Source organism: Podarcis melisellensis (genome assembly GCF_964234715.1).
Source record: "Podarcis melisellensis genome assembly, chromosome: 7".
Lineage (NCBI taxonomy): Eukaryota > Metazoa > Chordata > Lepidosauria > Squamata > Lacertidae > Podarcis > Podarcis melisellensis.
Genome location: NC_138539.1, coordinates 2,191,417 through 2,208,477, shown reverse-complemented (window position 1 = coordinate 2,208,477; position 17,061 = coordinate 2,191,417). Strand labels below are relative to the sequence as shown.

Sequence of the window (17,061 nt, the reverse complement as noted above, 5' to 3'; positions counted from 1 at the left end):
CTCCCTGGAAGGACAGATCCTGAAGCTGAGGCTTCAATACTTTGGCCACCTCATGAGAAGAGAAGACTCCCTGGAAAAGACCCTGGTGTTGGGAAAGATGGAGGGCACAAGGAGAAGGGGACGACAAAGGACGAGATGGTGGGACAGTGTTCTTGAAGCTACCAGCATGAGTCTGACCAAACTGCAGGAGGCAGTGGAAGACAGGAGTGCCTGGAGTGCTCTGGTCCAGGGGGTCACAAAGAGTCAGACACGACTAAACAACAACATATAAGTCCAGCTGTCCTTTGCCAACAACAAATTGCTGCTGTTTTTTGTGTTGAACATATGATCTGTGGTAATTTATGGACTTCACAACAACAACAAGGTTCTCTGAAGACTTGTAATGAGAATTTTTCTGCCTTTATTTATTTAAATGTTGAGGTATTTTGTAATAGGTTCAATTAGAATTGGAAAACATAAAAAATGCAACAACATAAAGGTTCATTTTGAAAGCCATGAGACCGGGAGGGAAGGAAGAGTCGAGGTGTTTTAAAGAGCCAAAGAGATAAAGTGGATAAAAATAATGTGATTGTTTTATGTTTTGTGTATTATTCTAAAAATTTGTGAAAATCTTAATAAAAATTTATATAAAAAAATAATGTGATTGTATATGAATAAATGGAAAACTAATAAAAAAATATTTAAATAAAATAATAATAAAATAATTTCAGAATTCCATGAAATACGTTCTCGCAGCCTGGAAAAACGTCTTATATTTTGGAGTTGAGACAGAAGCTGAATCCCACCCTTTAAGTACTACCCCTTTTCACCGGAAGTGACGTCTCCGCGCGGCTTCCCTCCCGCCTTCGCCTCGACCGGGCCGCGAACAAAAGGGATTTTCAAGCGCGCCCTGGCCCTGCCCTCCCTTCTCCCTTGCCCCGCCTCCGCGGCCTCTGATTGGCCGGGCGGCCCCTCCTCCCCGCTCCGCTCCCGCCCTCCGCCCCGCCCTCCCGCCAGCCGATTGGCCCAGCTCCCTCGCCGGCCGGGGCTGCGGTTGGCGGCGGGGCGCGCCAATCCCGGTTCCGCCTGAGGAGGCTGGAGGGATGGCGAGTGGGGCCGAGCGGGGACACACCGGCGGCGGCGGCTGAGGGCTGAGGCGGCGGGCGGCGAGCTGAGGGGGCCGCCGGAGAGGTCGGTGGCGAGGAGCGGGGCGTGAGGGGAAGAAGGCGCGGCCGGAGCTGCCGCTGAGGGGGGAGCGGGGGTCCCGCCCTTGTCCCGCCCGAGAGGGGTCCGGCTCCTGCTTTGTGAGGAGGAGGAAGGAGCCCGGAGCCCGAGGCTGTGAGGGGATTTTCAGAGGAACCGGCGGCGGAGGGCGGCCCCCCGGGGGTGGGGGGTTCGGTCCTGGGGCTGGTTGGCCGGCAGGACTCTGAGGGAAGAAGCAGGGCCCTCCATTTCAGGGTCGCGGGTTCGAGCCCCCCCAAACTGCATTGCGGGGGGGGGGGGCTAGCCCAGTGATGGCCAAACTCGGCCCTCCAGCTGTTTTGGGACTACAACTCCCATCATCCCTGACCACTGGTGCTGTTAGCATCTGAAGGCAGCCCTCTTTAGGGAAGCTCTTAATGTTTAAGATTAAAATACAGTGGTATACCTCGGGTTACAGACACATTTTAATACAGTGGTATACCTCGGGTTACAGACACAGCAGATTCTGTGGTGCGGGGATCACCTGCCCCACTCAATATTTTATTCAAGTTGGCACCCTGGTAGTTATTGCGTATAGAACAACATATTTTTCTAAGCACAGTGGTACCTCGGGTTACATATGCTTCAGGTTACATACGCTTCAGGTTACAGACTCCGCTAACCCAGAAATAGTACCTCGGGTTAAGAACTTTGCTTCAGGACGAGAACAGAAATTGTGCTCTGGCAGCGCAGTGGCAGCAGGAGGCCCCATTAGCTAAAGTGGTGCTTCAGGTTAAGAACAGTTTCAGGTTGAGAACGGAGCTCTGGAACGAATTAAGTACTTAACCCAAGGTACCACTGTACTTTGTTGGAAGCTGCCCAGAGTGGCTGGGGAAACCCAGCCAGATGGGCAGAGTATAAATAATAATAATAGTACTAGTAATATTAATAACGGGACGCAGGTGGCGCTGTGGGTTCAACCACAGAGCCTAGGACTTGCTGATCAGAAGGTCAGCGGTTCGAATCCCCATAACGGGGTGAGCTCCTGTTGCTTGGTCCCTGCTCCTGCCAAGCTAGCAGTTCGAAAGCATGCCAAAGTGCAAGTAGATAAATAGGTACCGCTCCGGCGGGAAGGTAAACGGTGTTTCCGTGCGCTGCTCTGGTTTGCCAGATGCGGCTTAGTCCTGCTGGCCACATGACCCGGAAGCTGTACGCCAGCTCCCTCGGCCAGTAAAGCGAGATGAGCGCCGCAACCCCAGAGTCGGTCACAACTGGACCTAATGGTCAGGGTCCCTTTACCTTTACCTAACAACAACAACAATAATATGCTATTATAATTATTGGAGTTGTAGTCCCAAAACAGTTGGAGGGCCAAGTTTGGCCATCACTGGGCTAGAATGAATCTCGGCGCCCTGTCCAGCTCTGTGGTTCTAGGATGGACTGTGTGGTGAGGATCACTTCTTCTTTGGCTATCACTCGTAGCCAAGTAAGATTGTCTCCCATGAACACAGTCTTAACAGTGAGTCCGTAAGGGACTGCAGAGGCCAGTTCTGGATCCACACGTCCTTCCATGGTGGGTACATAGGTTTCAGGGCGGGAGTTGATCACGATGAGGGTTTACCAAGCGTGCCTTCCTCAATGTCCAAAAAAACCCAATGTGCTGCACCAACAAGTACAAAATAACCTCTCTGCAGCACCACAAATCCAACTCAGTGGTGTAATGTTGGAAAATGCCCATCGCTTCTCCTACCGGGGCAGTTATCTTTCCACGAGAGCCAGCATTGATGCCGAAATCCAGCATCGCCTGAGCTCTGCAAGCGCAGCTTTCTCCTGATTGAAGTGCAGAGTGTTTGAGGACCGGGACATTCGCAGGGAAACCAAAATGCTTGTTTGCAAAGCTATTGTACTACCAACCTTACTGTATGCTTGTGAAACATGGACCACTTCTAAACACCATCTCCAACTCCTGTGGAGCAGGAGTGGCGGCTAAATTTAGCCCCTGGTAGATGTCGGATAAGGGGAGGGGTGGGTTGTTTTTTCTTGTTTCTGTGTTTGCATCTTGTGTTTTTATGCCCCACGGTATTCAGATGAAGGGTGGTATACCAATTTAATAAATAATAATGGCTGTCCAACACCTGCTTAAAGCGTCCCAGGAAGGAGAGGGCTGGGAGGAAGGAGGGCAGTGTTTAGGAGGGGAGCCTTTAGAGGCTCCAGGAGTTGGAGTTTGGTGTGTGGAGCTTTAGCATGGTTTTTATTTTTATTTTATTTATTTAAAAACAGAAGTAACCCCCACAAACACATTTCAAAGGCCATGGCTAGCAGGACCAGTGGCCAAGGATGTTGGGAGTTGCAGTTCCAGTAACATCTGAGGACCCAAGGTTGGGAAAGACTACTTTAGGGTATTGGAGAGCCAGTGGTGGAGTAGTGGTTAGAGTGTCGGGCTACTAGGACCAGGGAGAGACCTGGGTTCAAATCCCAGAACTCTCACTGGATGACTTTGGGCCATTCCCTGCGTCTTGGCTTAACCCACTTCACGGGGGCATTGGTGGGAATTAATCAAGGAGTGGGCTCCTTGGCAGTGGGGCGGGGAGGTAAGCTATCAATGCAATGTGTCATCTTTTGGGTGCTAGTCTAAGACCTCTTTCTGCTTCCAGGCATTGGATGTTATCTATTGCATTTTAGAAGTGTAGTGGTTAGAGCAGTGGTTCAGATTATTCTACACCTGAGCAAGTTTTTAAAGCATGTCTGGAATGGGAGAAAGTATATTTAGATTGTCATAGGTGATAAATTGAGATATTGGTATCATAGCAATGAATGGAGCAGTGAATGGTGAAAAGTGCTGGTGCTGTGATTGTTAGTTAATTTTGGCCCCAAAGGTGGGGTTTTTGGGTGGCAGTAGTGGGTCAAATCTACTTGGTATTATTTAAAGCAGGGTTTCCCAAACTTGGGTCTCCAACTGTTTTTGGACTACAATTCCCATCATTGCTGACCACTGGTCCTGCTAGCTAGGGATGATGGGAGTTGTAGTCCAACTACAGCAGGAGACCCAAGTCTGGGAAATACTGATTTAGAGGGTTGATGATATATGAAGTGTGTTGTACATACTTTGTGAAGTGGCTAGGTATGGAATGTTTTAGATCTACTTCTGAGCAATTTGGTAAGGAAAAAACAAGGGAGTACTTATTTTTTAATGGGTACCGTGACAGTGTTAGACAGGACTTATTTCCATCAAAGCAAATTGAACCTTGGAAAAACAAGTGGCTAAATATAATTTGGGCATTATTTAAACTGACTGTTTTAGGCTACTGAACCTTATGCACTACACGTCAAACGTCCTTCATGACCCGGTGAGGGATGCTGTCAGTTGCTTTGTTTTGATGCTCTCTCAGTTAATATTATACTGTTCTTAACTTGTCACCTGCATTGTGTGACATGCAAACAGTAACACACTGTTGCAAAATGCCAAAACCATGATTATTGCTCTGTGTTTACATAATAAATATGTGTGACTGATATGCTGATAGCTAGTGAAAGAGAGTTTCTTACAAATATTAGATATCAAACATGAAAATAATATTTTAGTGGGTACCATAAAGGATATCTTCCTGTTCATTTTTTAAAGAATACCTAAGTAATGACAGTACTATTTCTAATAATTAAAAATTGTTTCCCAGTCATTTCAAATTAAGTCTTAAGTTATGATCAGTTTTCTCAAGATTTCCTCTTGCTGTAACTAACTTTGCTTTGCAAGTATCTCTGCTTCTTTGGAAATTAGTACGAAGTTTTTGTTGTTGCAGCTATACTGAATTTCTGTGTTTGTTGAAGGCGTGCTTAGCGGTTATAGTAGCACTGACAACGTAGGTCAGCAGTTGCTATAATATTTACTCTGTGGTTACTGGAGGCATCTGGTCTTGGAAGACTTGTAGACAAGGAATGAAGCAAACACACCAAATGTAAAGAAAATTAGTTGTGGGTTCTAGCTTTTCCATGAATTAAGATGTTAATGTAACATCCTGGAATATTTCTAATGCTTACTACTTGCAGTAAATTAATTTGGATTGCCAGGAAACCAGGATCAGGATTCTGATTTTAAAACCTGTAATTCAGGAATAAGCCAATGTGGTACCCTTTAGATGTTTCGAGCTACAACTATCACTAATCCCTGGAGCATGGCCTATACAGTACATCAGTAGGGCAAATTGCTGGCCACCCTTGATGTAATTACCGGTAATATACACTACAGTGGTACCTCAGGTTAAGTACCACTGCTGCCACTGCACCACCGCTGCACAATTTCTGTTCTCATCCTGAAGCAAAGTTCTTAACCTGAGGTACTATTTCTGGGTTAGCAGAGTATGTAACCTGAAGCGTATGTAACCCGAGGTACCACTGTACTACTAACAGTCTTGTATGTATTTCCCTTTTACTATTAAAATACTGATATGGTCTTTGACAGCCGTCATCAAATATTATACTTTTTTTGCATAGGACAGTTGTGTCACACACACTCAAATGGCTATTGTGCTTTTAATCTTTATCACAGAAAAATACAGTAGTTCTAGAAATGTTACATTAACTTCACAGTGGTACCTCAGGCTAAGTACTTAATTCGTTCCGGAGGTCCGTACTTAACCTGAAACTGTTCTTAACCTGAAGACCACTTTAGCTAATGGGGCCTCCTGCTGCCGCTGCGCCGTCAGAGCACGATTTCTGTTCTCATCCTTAAGCAAAATTCTTAACCTGAAGCACTATTTCTGGGTTAGTGGAGTCTGTAACCTGAAGCATATGTAACCTGAGGTACCACTGTATTTTGGTCACATGCTGCACTGCACAAATGCCAGTGACTTCAAAGGAAGGAATGGAGAGGAACCAGATGTCTAATATGACCATTCTAAACTTTTAAGGCAGCAAAAAGTGATCTGGATTATACCAGGAATTATCATTCCTGAGATCCCATAATGCAGGAGATAGTGCCCCTCTAGATAAGCATGCACATTTCTGTATGTGTTTTCCAGCTTTCTTGTCCTTACCTCACAATGACTGAGATGGGAAGTTCTAAAAGGAACATTGTCTGCCTCTTCTAGAAACATGGTTGTGTCAGACTGAATTTTTTTGTTAACCGTCCTGACTGAGAACACCAAGATGTAAAGGAGGATTGAGGTGTGGAGGAGAATGAGAAGGAAACAGTTGTTCATGCTCTGTAGTAAATGGAAGCTACTGATGAGTTGCATTACATGAGGGGAAGTTCTTATTGCAAAGGAAGTTGCTTCCATTTCTAGACTGAATCTATTCCATGTGTTTTAGGAAGTTGGAAGATGACGGAAATGAGGGTTTCTACCCAATCTGCAAATTTCAGTTTTGGACAGTGAATAAGTAGGTTTTTCTTCCTCCATCATCATTGGGGATGAGAGGCAAACTTTACACACTTAAGTGGAGCTCATGGCTGTCTTCGGAAGGATGACAAATAGCCACATACATCTCCCTGCTCCTGAAGTTCAGACGGCCTGTTCCTGATCCAGTTGTGGGTTTCATGCTGTTGGGATGTGAACCATTCCACATTTCTATTTTTTATTATAGATGGATAATGGGATGGGGACAGCTGAACAAGTGTTTCTCCACTGCTGGTAAAAGCTCCATGTGACTCATCGCAACAGCTCATTTGCAAGTCCATAGAGTGTCATCAATGATGGGGGCTGAAAGTTGTTGAGAGCCTAGTTTGTATCTCAGAATAAAGTTTTTAACCGTTCCTGGATTAGGTAGATAGATACCCAGTTGGAATAAACTGGATATGACATGAACTAATAAATAAATAAATAAATAATTCATTCTTTTGTCATTGGCATCCCTGGCAATAATAAGTAAATGACCGCAATACCTCAAGGACCATCTCTCCCCATATGAACTGCCTCAGAACCCGCAACCACCATCTGAGGCCCTTTTTCATGTGCCTCCTCCAGATGAGGTCTGGAGGGTGGCAGCACGAGAACAGGTCTTTTCTGCAGTGGCTCCCTGTTTGTGGAATGGTCTCTCCAGGGAGGCTCATCTGGCGCCTTCATTATGTATCTTTAGGCGCAACTTCCAGTTTGCATAGCCTGGTCTAGTATCTGAAGAAGTGTGCATGCACACGAAGGCTTATACCAAGAACAAACTTAGTTGGTCTCAAAGGTGCTACTGGACATTGACTATTATTATTTTATATATTTCAACTGCATCAGACCAGCATGGCTACCTACCTGAATCTAGAGCCCGGCCTGTCTGAGTGATATCTATGAACAGTATTGGAATATTGCAGCCCTTGTCTTAAGCCAGGGGTCTGCAACCTTTAAGACAAAAAGAGCCACTTGGACCCGTTTCTGAAGGAAAAAAAAAACCTGGGAGCCGCAAACATGCGCGCCGCTGCCCTCTGATCTGACAGCGGGCAGGAAGGTGACGTCGGGACGGTGCGTGACTAACGCACGCACCGCCCCCATGCGACGTCACAGCCAGTACAGCGCCCGCCACAGTGGGGAGTGTCGGGGCGCACAATGCGCCTCCTCCTCTCGCTAGTATCCGCCCCGGAGCCGCGGCAAAGGTGTAAAAGAGCCACATGCGGCTCCGGAGCCGCGGGTTGCTGACCCCTGTCTTAAGCTTAATGGATAAAGTGCTGGCTTAGATTCGCACAAGAGTAAAGAGTGCCATGGTACTGGTGACAAAATAAAGAAAAGAGCAGGCATACTTGATTGTGCAAAGAATATTGATCAAGTACTTTATTGAAGTTCAGCCTTTTAATGAAAGTTATGGAAATTACTCTGGAATGACAGCAAAGGGTTCTTTGTGCAAACCTAGAAATACCAAAACTGCATCCTCCATTAAAAGCCTGGAAATATAGAGGATCTTGAGATTTAATCACAGGCATGAGGAAGCTTTGGCTCTCCAGATATTGTTAACTAAAACTCCCATCCTCCGTGGCCATTGGCCAGGTTTGCTGGGGATGCAGGTTGTATTTCTGGAGGGCCAAATGTTCCCCACTCCTGTTTTACTACTAGGAAGTGTAGTTTGCTAATGGCTGTTTAAATGACAGTTTCCAGGATTCTTTGGGGCAAAAATGTATGATGTATATGCAGCCTACACATGCACTTTAAATCTGATTTAAATGAGTGATACAGCCTTAGTCTGAGCAAGCTTCTCTTGCATGTGCAAATATTTTTATGGCTGCTGCTAAATAAAATTCCTCTTTCTAAAAAAGCATAAGGATTGTGTTTTCAGTGGCTTTTGGCCAGAAATAAGAATATCCCTTTACACAGAAAAATAATATTCAAAGAGAGACTAATTTATTGGTTTTTGTTTGGCATTGGAATACATACTTGGCTTTTAGATCTGCCCTGGCTGATTTGTCTGCATATCGATAAGTAGGGGGCTAGTAATTGTGGGGAAAGTGATGTTTTTATCTTAGCTGAGTAAGAGGTTATATGCAAAGTTTTGAGGTGCAAAACTTTGAAGGCAATGGAATTGTGGTTTGAGATAAACAATGCATACCTATCCACTCAGAATAAGTCCCATTGAGTTCAATGGATTGGGATTTACTCCCAGATAAGTGGGTGTAGTATTGCTGCTTAAGCTAACAAATTTGGAATCGAGTTAGGTACCTAACATGCCTACATCCTATTCATGGCACCAGTCAGAGAAAGCATATCCTAGAGAATCTTTCAGGTGCCACAATACTCTGTTGTTTCTACTTCTGAGTTAGACAAGCATAGAATTGCACTCTTAAGCTGCTATCCCAAGTATATTTACTTATTAAACTTAGTGTAATTTTCTTCTAATTCTCCTAACATATGGTAAATATAGTCTGGGTTCCGTTTTTTAGGCTGCAATTCACAGTACAGTGGTACCTCTGGTTACGTACTTAATTCGTTCCGGAAGTCCGTTCTTAACCTGAAACTGTTCTTAACCTGAAGCACCACTTTAGCTAATGGGGCCGCCCGCTGCCACCACACGATTTCTGTTCTCATCCTGAAACAAAGTTCTTAACCCAAGGTACTATTTCTGGGTTAGCGGAGTCTGTAACCTGAAGCGTATGTAACCTGAAGCGTATGTAACCCGAGGTACCACTGTATATTTAAAAATGGCTAAGTTTAAAGATGGTGCATATTTGCCCTAAAGTATGTGGATTGTGGAGGTTTAAGCTTGAATATAGCTTGATGAGGATAACTTTTTTAAATTCAAAAGTAAATAGATAAATTTACAAAGCACTACAAACATAAGCTTCTGTAGATGCTGGTATGTTTGCATGCATACCACAAGAAAGTAATACATTCCACGTTACGTGAACATAGCAGCATAATCTCATCTGGCACTTCAGAGAGTTTTGTGTAGTGCTGAAAATTCCACTGTTACTTGGATACGATGAATTCAAAAGAGGTTGTGCACAGAGAAGCCTTGTTTCAATAACAGGTATGTGTTATCAAAGAGTTTAGAAAGACAGGAAATATCTCCAATAATTGCAGGAAAGTGCTGCCTCTGTTTGCTGTAGTTTGTTCCAAGGAAATAGTACCAGGCATCTGAGGCAAAGCCTTTAAACTTAGAAACTCTGGAAAATCTGTACTACAAACTGCTGCATTGAGCTGGTCTTTCAGAAGCGTTGTGAAGTTTCCCCCAGTGATTGGTCTGTTTGTGAACATAATGACCATTCAGAAATCCCATACTTTTTGGATTATTATGTTGTAGTCATGGCTTAGTCCGTTTTGTTTAGGCTTAACACAAAGAAGGCTATTGAGATAGTTCACATTTTGCCAACAAATGACATGGAAGCTGTTATCTTGACATAATAACTGTGCTGCTTCACTGTATGTTCCTTTCTTGATGAAATTTGGAGATCTGAGGGTGGCACAGAACAGCTAGCCATGAGATGACAGAAGAAAGTATGGTAAGAAAATTGTGTGGTTTGTGTTTTGGCAAGGAATATCCCCCCCCCCATCCCTCCGGGCAGTGCAAATAATAAAGTGATTCAAAGACAGTATAAGACCAGATTATACAATCTATGAACCCCAAATGCAGCTGTTAGACTAAAAATAGTTGCCTAGAAGAACTCCTAAGCTCAAGAAGCAGCTTTAACTTACAACATTCCCAAGTTGAAAATATCTGACAGACTTTCACTTTGTATTTTAAAATTAGTGGAATTAGTAGGCATCAGGTTACGGCTTGTGAGCAAAACATTTTGGACTTTCGTTACTGTTTTCCACTGATTTCTCTACTTTTCTGTAGCGGTACTATTTCTTTTAAAGGTCATATCCTCTTGTGAAAACTGTATATGGGCTCATCAAACTCTAGATTGAAAAACTCAGGACAAAGGTGTACTTTCAGTCTGCAGCAGTACAGCTGTTAGGAATTGTTTGTTTTTAAGTAAATTATGGTCTAGCCTCTGACTCCATCATAGTTTGCTTTATGTAGCAGTGACCTTGCTGAAGTGCCAGTTAAAGTTGCCAGGATGTTATAGTAACCGCTTAAATGTGTGCTTCAGGGAAGGTTTTCAGAAAGGGGGGAAATGTGGCTGTTACTTCAAGAGAAATGTGCCACCTCCTTTGTTGTGTCGAACCCAATTTGGATGTCTGGTCTTGTAGGAAATCATGAAAGCAGGCATTTATGAGTTTTCCAAACTGTTTAAACTTCCCCCAGACAGCCGACTTGTTTATCTGCAGCACTGAGTTTATGTCGTACGATGATCGCTGTAAGGAACACTTGCACTGGATTTTAAACAGCTGCAATACCATAGAGTTGTATCTGGCTAAGTCCTACTCAGGAGGAATTAATTGAACAAAGTTGGTTTAGTTGGTTTCAATGGGTCTACTTTGAGTAGGGATAGCATTGGACACAACCCATAAAAGGAGGCATAGTTGTGCTTTCATTTGGAGAAATGAGATCAGCCGTGTCTTTTCTCTGTTCTACCGAATAACTTGGATGTTTTATCCTGAATGGGAGTAATCCAATTAAATGCTGTGGGATTTCAGTAGAACTCTTAATTTCTCACGACATGCTCAGCAGCACATTCATACATTTTCCATCAGCAACTGTCATGCCTTAAATCAAAGGTTTTCAACCTTTCTGAGTCCATGACTCCATTCTTTCTGTGGCACCCCGTGGGGCTCAGGAGCCCAGTTGTGTCACCCTTTGTGAACACCCTTGTGGAGTGTTCCCTTAGCCTTCTCCCCTTTCCTTGGGAGTCCTATGGGCAGGGACAGCTGCCGCCCCTGGTCTCTGAGCTGCCCCCCTATCCCTAAGAGAGGTACCTCCTCACTCTGCCCCACAGGGGCCTGGGAAACACCCCCTGGCCAGCCCCAGAGGCACCATTCAGCTGTGGAGCTTGTAGTCAGGGCTGCTGCAACAAACAGCTGTGCAAGCCTTTGGGAGGCAGAGATGGGAGAGGGCATCAGAGGGAGGGAAAGAGGGACAGAGGCCAGTGTTGCCCACAACACCCCTGACCATCATTCAAGGCACCCCAGGGTGCCACGGCACTCTGGTTGAAAACCAGCACCTTAAACAAATCTTGAGTGAATCTTTGGCTATGTGTACACTACCAGCTTAAAATGCAGCGAGGTCCTTTTTTCTGCTGCATTTGAAACTGCATTTGCATGTTGTACATATCAGTATAGTTGGGTGTGTTTCCAAGTTTCCCACTGTTTTTCCACACCAGTGAATGGCGAAGGGTTGAGGATGTCTTCAAATGGCTTACATTTTCAAATCTGATCAAAGTTGTTTTAGAGTAAAATTCATCAAAATGCAGTATTTCTCAAGAAGCTACAGGATAGATGTAGATTGAGGCTAATATGATGTGTGCATGACTTCACAAACCAGCAGTAGGAGCACTCTGGGTGCAGAGTAAACTGAAGCATGAATGCAGTCTTTGTTTAGATCTATGTGGAGAATACAAAAAGCTTGCAAAGTGGTGGCCGAGGTGGAACATTTTGTATGCAATTGTCTCTTAAGCAGAAACAATCAGTTTAGAAAAAGTGTCCTGTAGATAATAAAGTCAGTGTGCATGCTCACCATAATATATGTATAATATAAAATAGTACTTGATGAAATAAGCTGAGTTGGACTCAAAATATGTAAGAAATGTTGCTTTCAAGTGATTTGCAGTGTAGTGTCTTCTAATATCTGGGGCTTCACATTTATAAGGTGGGATAACTTCTAGTGATTCCAGTATGAGCAAGTAATAAAACGTTGTCAGAAAACATCTTCAGAAAGTAAGCTGTGTAATATGTGGTTCTGTCATGCTACTCTATGCAAGCCGATTGTATCACGTAGTCATTATTTTTCAAACATCCATTTTAATATTTTGGATTTTAGGAATACATAATTGTTGTCAACAGGATAGTTAGCCATCTAGTCTAAATGTCTAATTATGTCGCTAGTCCACTGTACATATCTATCTACCTATCTCTATATAATGAACACTCATATTAATTATCCTGGTTAAAGGGGTTGTTACTTGGTGACTAATGCTGCTATATTAGCGCTTGTGCTGTTCCCAGGCCATCTGGGTGTGCATCTGTTAGTGAGCCCAGGGGAAAAGGTGAATGATTGTTCATTTGCAAGTAGCTATGGTGGCCATAAAGAAAGGAGTGGTGAGCTTTTGGTAATGGAGCTTCTCATCTGGAAACTTTAGACTTGCATGTCATATGTACCTTATTGCCTGCTGTCTGTTCAAAAACAATATCTAATTAAACTTTCTCTTTCCAGGTGTTCAAGATGAATCTGGAAAAACTCAGCAAACCTGAACTACTGACTCTGTTTAGCATTCTTGAAGGGGAACTAGAAGCAAGAGATCTTGTCATAGAAGCCTTAAAGGTAAGCTACAGATTAGCAACCTTGCTGCTGCAGATACCGTCCTCTTTTTCTGTTAATATATATATATATAGAGAGAGAGAGAGAGAGAGAGAGTGTGTGTGTGTGTGTGTGTGTGTGTGTGTGTGTGAGAGAGAGAGAGAGAGAGAGAGAGAGAGAGAGAGAGAGAGAGAGAGAGAGAGAGTTAGCTAGCTAGCATTGATTGATACACTATTTTACCAGTTCAGGCTTTGTTAGCTGTATTAGAGCACAGATGCTGTGCAGCCATCTATATCTTGGCATTTTATGTCAGAGGTGATAGCAGGTGCAGACAATTCTATGGTTAAACACCTTGATTATTTCAAATTTTTAAATCAGAGTTGCTCTCCTTTCACCATAGAAGATTAGCGAAACTTGAACTTCTTGTTCTAACTCTCATGTTTCAGCATGTCTCTGTAAAGAGATGATCTGGTGAACGGCTCTTGTAGTCTCAGCAGGCAGGAGTAGGAACACAGATTCTTCCTCCGGATTTCTAACTAGTTTCATTGGCTTCTGTCAGTTCTTTTCTAAGGCCTCCTCTGCAGTCCAGATTATCCTACTTAGCTTCTGCAATGTTAAAGTCTGTTGCTTAGGGACACATTGAAATGTTTTGGTTCTTGCTAGGCCCTACCACCCTAGTATTGCTAAGTAATACCACACCCCCTTTTGCATTTTCTGTTGGTGGGGGTGATGAAATCAAGGCTTGCTTAGGAAATGTGTGTGTTTAATTACTTCAAAAATAAAAAACAATGATGCGAACAGCTTTTTGCTCTCTTGACCCTATCCATCCTGGCTAGTAAAAGCCAAATGTGGGGAGGGAGGGTGTTTTGAACATGTCTCTATGTGATGGAATGATCCATGCTGTTCTTAAACAAGCAGTAGTGCGTCCACTCCTGAAAAGCCCACCCCTAGACCTTGCAGTTTACGAAAACTACCACCCAGTCATGTACACCTGTTTCTTGGACAATGTGGTGGGGAGTATGATGGCTAAGTAGTTTCAGGAGTTCCTGCAGGATGTGGACTATTCAGGTCCATTTCAATCTGGATTCAAGTGTGGTTTGGGGACAGAATCAGCCTTCATTGCCCTGGTGGAGTGGGATGGAGAAATGCGAGTCTGGTCCTGCTTCTCAGTCTGTCTGCTGCATTGACCATGGTATTCTCCTGGAGTGACTCTGGGGTGAGTGCTGGGGTCACAGTTTTACAGTGTTTCCAATCCATCTGCAGGGCTGTGTCCAGAGAATAGCATGGGGAGACTGTATCTCAGTCCCACAGTCCCTGTGCTGTGGTGAGCCACAGGTTATAAGAAGAAGAAGAGTTTGGATTTGATATCCCGCCTTTCACTCCCTTTAAGGAGTCTCAAAGCGGCTAACATTCTCCTTTCCCTTCCTCCCCACATCAAACACTCTGTGAGGTGAGTGGGGCTGAGAGACTTCAGAGAAGCGTGACTGGCCCAAGGTCACCCAGCAGCTGCATGTGGAGGAGCGGAGACGCGAACCCGGTTCCCCAGATTACGAGACTAGTGCTCTTAACCACTACACCACACTGGCTCTCTTATAACCCTGTCTCTTATAACGCTGTCGCAAGTGCTGGTTAGCATCTATATGAAGCTGTTGGGAGCAGTCATTAGGAATTTTGAGGAAAATCATCTTCAGTATGCTGAATACAACACAGCTCTATTTCTCCATAACATCTGAGTCAGGAGAAGCTGAGTATGGTCTGGAACATTGTTTGGATCTAGTTGTGGAATGGATGAGGGCTAAAAAACTGAGCTTGAACCCTGGGAAGACAGTGGTACAGTTAGTAAGTGGTTGTGCTGCAGAAATTGACAATTTCTCTGTTCTTAATGGCATTGTTCTTCCTCTGAAAGAATACGTTTGCAGTTTGGCAACTCTCCTGGATCCATCTTTGTCACTTGAGGCTCAAGTACATTTGGTATGTGGACTACAGCTGTTCTTGGACAGGGATAGCCTTGGTGCGGTGATTCATGCTTTAGTGATTTGTTAAGGGTGCTGGGAATTGTAGCTTTGTGAGGTATAATCTACAGTTCTCAGGATTCTTGGGGGGAAGCCATGTGCTTCAAATGTATGGCATGGATGTGATTTTTGGTCTGAATATGCCTGTTAGATAAAACCATCTTAGACCTATGTCTTCTAAAAGCAAAGACCTGTAGTGGTATTAATGTGATGAATGGTACCCAAAGACCTTCAAGCTTCATTTCACTGTGTAAGAAATATACCATGCTTGATTGGGGGAAAGTTATTTTAAAGTTCTTTTAAAGAGCTGTACCTCCTGTATACCTGAGAGGTTGCCCCTTTTTATTTCCATGAGAAAAAGTATTCTTGGATGTTAACTTACCATATTAAGTGAACATGTGCAAAGACAGCTATAGCTCTGGTATTTGCTTTGCTGATTTTTATCAGACAGCTTAGAGCCTTTCCTCTGAAGTCTTGTTTTAAAGGTGTGCCTGTACCCTGAGGTAGCCTATGAGAAGGAATGGCAATGACAGTGTAGCTGGGGAGTGTAATTAAATGGGCATTTCTGTGGTACACATGTGACAAGTAGCTATTTCAGGGTCTTGATTTTAAGATTTTCTGAGTGCGGTGTCTGGAGCTCTGGACAGCTACTAGAAGTGTGACCAAGACACAAAGTGTCTAAATTGTATCCTAAGCTACAAAATAAGAAATGTGGTTACTTTCCATAGTCTCTCTTTCTGAGTGTATACAGTGGTGCCCCGCAAGACGAACGCCTCGCAAGACGGAAAACCCGCTAGACGAAAGGGTTTTCCGTTTTGGAGGCGCTTCGCAAAACGAATTTCCCCATGGGCTTGCTTCGCAAGACGAAAATGTCTTGCGAGTTCCTGCAGTTTTTTCCCCCTCCCCCCTTTTTCTAAGCAGCTAAGCCGCTTATCAGCTGATCCGCTAAGCTGATAAGCCGCTAAACCGCTAAGCTGTCAATGGGCTTGCTTCGCAAGACGAAAAAACCGCTATAGGAAGAGCCTCACGGAACGGATTAATTTCAACTTGCGAGGCACCACTGTATGTTGGTAATCATTAATAATCGTTCCCTTTGCAGCTGACTATTTGTTACAGTGAATTTTATCTCTGTTTCTGGACTAATTTCATTTGGAGGGAAATAAGCATCATCATGCACATCCTAAGAATATCTCCCACAATACGTTGGATGAATAGAGCTGTGTGTCAGGAGGACTTACCCAGGCAAGGCCAGAAACTAATGATGGCAAAAATGCCTTAGTGCCTAAAAATTATATGTGTGACAGACTCTCAAACAGGTCTTTCTTTTGACTGAGGATACTACATATAGCCAGCCATGGACCTAGGTTAGTCAGGAGGTTACTATAGTTATTCCCTAAACCACACCTATCTGATATCTGTGGTCAGGTGGCTGCAGAAAGCAGAACTGAACACCTTGTACTATCAGCTGATATGCAGGGAGTTTTGTTGACCCCTCCTGGAAGGACCAACCCCCTGTCAATCAGCTGACAGGAGATGGTCCTTTCCACCTGCCAAGGTTGGCTCACCCAAAAACGTTATCCCCTGATTTGAATCATTGAATGGCCTTCAAATGGGATTAGACAAATTAATGTAGGATAAGGCTATCGATGGCTACTAACCCTGATGGCTATGACAGGCATCCCCAAACTCGGCCCTCCAGATGTTTTTGGACTACAACTCCCATCATCTGTAGCTAACAGGACCAGTGGTCAGGGATGACAGGAACTGTCATCAGAAAAACATCTGGAGGGCCAAGTTTGGGGATGCCTGGGCTACAATCTTCACTATCTGAAGTAGCATGCTTCTGAATGGCAGCTGATGGTAACCACGGGAGGAGGAGTTTGGTTTTGGATTTGATATCCCGCTTTATCACTACCCTAAGGAGTCTCAAAGCGGCTAACAATCTCCTTCCCCCCCTTCCTGTGAGATGAGTGAGGCTGAGAGACTTCAGAGAAGTGTGACTGGCCCAAGGTCACCAGCAGCTGCATGTGGAGGAGCAGGGAATCGAACCCGGTTCCCCAGATTATGAGACTACTGCTCTCAACCA

At 44.1% G+C, this 17,061-nt stretch overlaps 1 protein-coding gene across 3 annotated transcripts in view; it reads left to right on the top strand.

Annotated features, from left to right (window-relative positions):
- Window positions 1-1,068: 1,068 nt before the first annotated feature.
- LOC309374038 (CTTNBP2 N-terminal-like protein) overlaps window positions 1,069-17,061 on the top strand; it is a 34,049-nt gene continuing 18,056 nt past the window's right edge. Inside the window, exons 1-2 of one of the 3 annotated variants that reach the window (XM_081918823.1) lie at window positions 1,069-1,170; window positions 12,880-12,987. In XM_081918823.1, coding sequence (XP_081774949.1) covers window positions 12,889-12,987 — 99 coding nt within the window. In that variant the 5' untranslated portion in view covers window positions 1,069-1,170; window positions 12,880-12,888. Of the gene's footprint in view, window positions 1,171-6,210; window positions 6,322-10,033; window positions 10,067-12,879; window positions 12,988-17,061 lie in introns of those variants that run through there. The other 2 variants (XM_081918824.1, XM_081918822.1) reach the window with 2 other exon arrangements.